At 35.7% G+C, this 5,258-nt stretch overlaps 1 protein-coding gene across 1 annotated transcript in view; it reads left to right on the top strand.

Annotated features, from left to right (window-relative positions):
- The window catches only part of UBA2 (ubiquitin-like modifier activating enzyme 2), a gene marked incomplete at its 5' end in the record, with an annotated part of 13,786 nt that extends 8,904 nt beyond the window's left edge, over window positions 1–4,882 (top strand). The window contains 5 exons of the mRNA XM_010142922.1: window positions 117–272; window positions 828–924; window positions 1,507–1,612; window positions 2,395–2,531; window positions 3,798–4,882. Coding sequence (XP_010141224.1) covers window positions 117–272; window positions 828–924; window positions 1,507–1,612; window positions 2,395–2,531; window positions 3,798–3,976 — 675 coding nt within the window. The remainder of the gene's footprint in view (window positions 1–116; window positions 273–827; window positions 925–1,506; window positions 1,613–2,394; window positions 2,532–3,797) is intronic.
- Window positions 4,883–5,258: the final 376 nt, after the last annotated feature.

Raw genomic sequence — 5,258 nt, 5'->3', positions numbered from 1 at the left:
GTGTCCAAGGGGCTTAGGGAACAGGACAACCTGTGAGACTAAATCTGTAGGAGAACAGGTTTTAAGAGTGCTGTTACTTTCAGAGTAACTTGTTTTATTCTTGTCTGTCTTCCAAGATTTTTCTGAACAAGCAGCCAAACCCCAGAAAGAAGCTATTGGTTCCTTGTGCTTTGGATCCACCAAATCCTAACTGTTATGTGTGTGCCAGTAAGCCAGAAGTGACTGTGAAACTTAATGTGCACAAAGTTACTGTGCTAACACTCCAGGATAAGGTAATTCTTGAATATTAGCTACACCTTTCATGTTTATTCTAATACTGTAAATTATTGAAGTCAGGGGTTTGTTCTATATATTTTGACTGAGCATCAGCAGTTTGTATTTGCTCTACATTTGCATTTCCCTCAGCTACAAGAAGAGCTAGATTAGCCCGTGTGCTTCTTGCTCAGGTGTGCTTGTGTGTCTTGTGAAAGAATGTTTGTATTTTGTAATTTTTTTGGGTGGTTTTAAAGCCTATTCATATCTAAGAGCAAAACCCTAAATTTGTACTTCAGTTGAATAGTTCAGTAGCCACATTACAGTTGTGTAGTCACAACTGATTTGTAATTCTAAAAAATATACTAAAAAACTTTTCAGCATATCTGAACCTGTAGGTTTCAGATGGCAAAAATATAATTTGGTTCATTAAAGTAAAAAAAAAAAAGCACAGGCTTTTCAGAAGATGCCTGAAAATGAGACAGGAGAAGAAAATCAACATCATTCAAGGTTCTTTCTTTTATAGGTTTTTTTAAAATAAGATATTGATTAAATAATCATATTCATCTTTTCAGATAGTGAAAGAAAAATTTGCTATGGTAGCACCAGATGTACAAATAGATGATGGAAAAGGAACTATTCTTATCTCTTCAGAAGAAGGAGAAACAGAAGGTATGCATGCAGAAGCTTCTTAGGGAAGGGTAGACAAGAACTAGGAGTAAACTAAGATACACAGAATAGAAGTGTAGCAAATGTTCTAGTGTTCACCCTGTAGACTAATACTTGAAAAGAACTGGATTTGCAGGTGTTTGAGAACAGCTAGTAGCGTTGTCTGCCAGCCTGCGCGTGCAGGACACCTGGAGTCTCAGGATTCCTTTCAAGAATAGTTACTCGGCTATAAAAGTGCACGAGTTATTTTCCTCTGTTTGCAAGTCCCGTTTGTTTTCTCATTCTTAGATTGTGGTCTTCTTATGATGATTGTAGGCCCTGTAATACAAATATTATCTTGGAAATGTTCCTAAATAATAGTGAATTGCTTGAACGTGGTGCATGAGGGGTAAATAAGTCAAACATAAGTATTTTTAACTCCTGATAGGCTTAAGTGTCAGTTTTTACTTTAAATATAGCTAATAAGTGTTAACCTTAAGGTTCTGTATAAAACTTCTGGAGTACTCATCTCATCACAGTTGTTCAGGTGTAAAGGATCTTCATATAAAGAGCAGTATACAGTGCAGTTTTTCGCTATTTTTCTAGCAAATAACCACAGGAAATTATCAGATTTTGGAATTCGAAATGGCACTCGACTACAAGCAGATGATTTCCTCCAGGACTACACACTGTTAATCAATGTGCTTCACAGGTAAGGATTCTGAAATAAATTCTTTTTGGTATATATGTAAAACAGTTCCACAGGGAGTTTCCAACTCACAATTTTAAATTGATGAATAAAGTTCAAAGATTAAGGTGGGGAAGGAAAATGCAGAGTTAAGAGAGGAATCGTTATTTTTTGTGAATTTATCGATATTGGGGGGGGTGGGGGTGGTTCTTGTGGTTTGGTGTTTTTTGCATTTTTTACTACAGTAATTGGAAAAAAATTATTTTAATAATTTGTCGTTACACAACATAAACATACAATGCAAAACCACATTTACTTTTGGGGCAGCCATCAAGTGAGAAACTGGCATTTAAAAAACAAAAATAAAATTTAAAAAAAGGCAAAAAACCTGCTCAGCCTGCTGGGGTAGCAGATCCTCTGCTTGACCACCTGTGTCCAGATACAGCAATGCAAACAGAAGTCACTTTGAAATAATTGGTGTATATTTAACCCTGGATAAGTTAATATATATATTATATCCAGTAAATTAACACACTGCACTTTCACTGAGGAGTGTGGCGTTGAGGGAGACAGGTAAGCTCAGGTAGTGATTTTTCTCATTCCTAAGCATTTTAAATCATGGCACTGGGTGGAACAGGGTTTATGAATAGATGAAGTATCAATTATAAAGGAGGACTGAATAGATTTCCCTCTTTTTTAACATGTTTTTCTCATTTTGTTTGGTGCTTTAATACTACAGTGACATACTTTGTGAAAGAGGTTTTTATTTTCATCTGGATGTTTAAAATTGTATGTATTTTCTGCAGTGAAGACCTAGAAAAAGATGTAGAATTTGAAGTTGTTGGTGATAGCCCTGAAAAAGTTGGCCCTAAACCATCAGAGCCAACACCCAAGAACATTACCAATGGTAGTGATGATGGAGCACAACCCTCAACATCAACAGGTAAATAACAGTAATCAATATTACACTAACAGAATAGTCTTTTGGTAGTGTAGTCCAGTCAGAATAGTTGTCTTCAATTTTAAGGCTTAAATTTGCCACCATTAAATAAACGTCATTGAAGTTGCCTCTGTGTATAAATACAATATTAGATAGAAAAAGGCACATTTACAGTTGTTACAAAATCCACGTTTAAGACATGCTGTTGCTTGGCAAAAAAAGAATCGACCAAACTTGTCACTTTCGTCCTACAGTTTAAAAATTACTTCATGGATGTCTTTGATCATGTTTCATTTTGTTGATTTAATAAGACCTCCTTATTATCTCTTGCAAAATAATTACTTTGAACAAAGCATGGCAAGAAAATAGTATTTGGTATCCAGGAAGGAGCACCACCACCGTCCTAATGCGGAGTGTTTCTTTGAACACACTCAGAATCGTTTAAGTTAAATGAATATGGGATCCTTAAGCACTGAAGACTAATGTACTGGAAATGTCACGCTGTTTTATGAGGGTAGCATGTGTGACAGATACAGGTTAGATACCTAGTTCTGTCGTACACCTCTGGATGGTGTTCCTTTGCCTGTCATATGGTCTTATTTAAGGTACATGCACAAGTATGTAGTCACTTCCACTTGCCTCTTGTTTCCAGGATGACTAAATGTTAGGAGTGTTCATAAAATTCGTTACAAATTACAGTTAAAAACTAGCATAAAATTAGGTTTTACAGTGAATTTGTAGTTCAAACCAAACAAAATCCACTAGATATCTTGAAAGTTCATGTTTGGTTCTATTTTCCATTCGTTCTACTGTCCATTGTTCTCCTCTGCTCATCCTTCCACTCCTCCCTCTTTGCACGTTCTCTCTCGTGGAGAGTGGAGTTCTGTTGAATGCGCTAGTGGAAGGAGAGGCTGGACTACAACTCAGTGTGTGTAAAAGTTCACTTCTCAAGGACTGCTGCAAACAGCATGTAATTCTATTTTGTACATGCAAAAAAAATTGTGCTGATGAGTTTCTGGTATTTCGGGGCTATTGCAGTGTTTTCCATACCTCTAATGAAGAGGGAATAATCATGTGAAAAGCTTATTTTATAATGATTTCTGAAAAATTAAAAATACTTTTGCAGTTAAATGACAAAGAATATGGATAAAGAATGGTCCAAGATGTATTTGTTGTATGAGAGACATTCTTATTTTGATGTATGAAATTTGGGTTGAGAGTAGACTATTTTTACAGTAACCTTTTGAATTAAAAATGTGTGTTTTGCAGCTCCAGATCAAGACGATGTATTGATTATTGATTCTGACGGTGAAGGTACCTCAGGCAATGCTGATGATGTGGAAAACAAAAGCCGCAAGAGAAAACTAGAAGACAAAGAGTGCACCAGTACAAAGAGAGTGTGTACTGAGCAGGTGGAAGAGCAAGATGAAATTATAGCATTAGACTGAACATGCAAATGCCCCTTGACAAAAGGACGATTCAGATAATGTAATACAGTAACAGCATTTTATGTTGGGATGTGAAAAATGTCCAGAACTAGACTAATTTTAAGGCCTTCGTTCCAAGTGAATACCAAACCACTGGCTTAAATAATTTGTGTCTGTTTATCTTGATGATTAAAGCTCTCATCTCAATAGACTCTTTCAGAAGTTTTCCCATTAATTCCATAGATTAAATGTAGTAGAAACATAGTTTATAAATACTTACACATAAATATTTGCTTAAACAGTTATGAAAAAAGCATGTTATATTTGTGTGAATACCTTTTAGGTATAATTCAATAGGACAAAAAACCCTGCTCTTTAGCAAAGGGTCATCATCTGATGCCCAGATTTTAAGTAACATTTTAACATTTTTATTTTTGGCTTGAAGAGAAGTAATTTTAGCCTAGTCCTAAACGTTTTTCACACCCTGAAAAAGCAAAGAAGAAATTCAATAAAGCAAATTAGTGCCATGTTTTAACAGTGTTCTTAAACTTCAGCTGGCACTATGTACATTACTGTAAAACTGTTAATTTACTCAAGTTTTTCAGCTCGTACTGCCTGGTATGTCAATGTAAGAAGCAAATTTTTGTGTATTGTTACAGTTTCAGGTTATTTATATTTGATGTTTTGTAAACTCAGATACTACTACTATACTGTACATCTGATGGACCAAATAAATGACATCTGAAATACTTGCTATATTTGCTTGCACAGTCCAAGTTTATGCTGACTTATGGGATTTTACAATGTATAGCCTTCAAAAATTACTGTATTATTTTCATTTTTCTAAACATAACCTAGTAGTACAGAACTTAAGCTTCACTTGTTTGAGGTGAAAGGGGAATTTTTTTAATAAAACTTTTGTGAATGGTTTTTTTGTTGGACAATCAATTATTGGCCTCTTCAGCTGGAGAGTTTGCACCACCACACGCACGTTTTCACCACCTCAGGCACTGGTCTTGTGTACATTACATCTTGTGCGTAGGACAGAAGCGCAGTGTTCAGAATCGGTACCTAAAACCGACTGCGTTCATTTAACTATTTTGGTAGCTCTCAGAACGCATTAATGAGCCGTATCTGTCGCTGTACTGAGATTATGTTCCAACCTGGTGTTGGTGAACCAGAACTGCTTCTATTCATAGATATGTAGGCAGTTAGCCTTGCAGAGCAGAGGAGTTGAGCGGGTGGGGTTTATTCTGTTTGCAAACTGGATGAATTTAAAAAAGTGTTAACTATATAGGGAAAG

The sequence above is a fragment of the Buceros rhinoceros genome, unplaced genomic scaffold (genome assembly GCF_000710305.1).
Source record: "Buceros rhinoceros silvestris isolate BGI_N320 unplaced genomic scaffold, ASM71030v1 scaffold26089, whole genome shotgun sequence".
Taxonomy (NCBI): domain Eukaryota; kingdom Metazoa; phylum Chordata; class Aves; order Bucerotiformes; family Bucerotidae; genus Buceros; species Buceros rhinoceros.
This window is presented reverse-complemented; position numbering and strand designations above follow the sequence as displayed.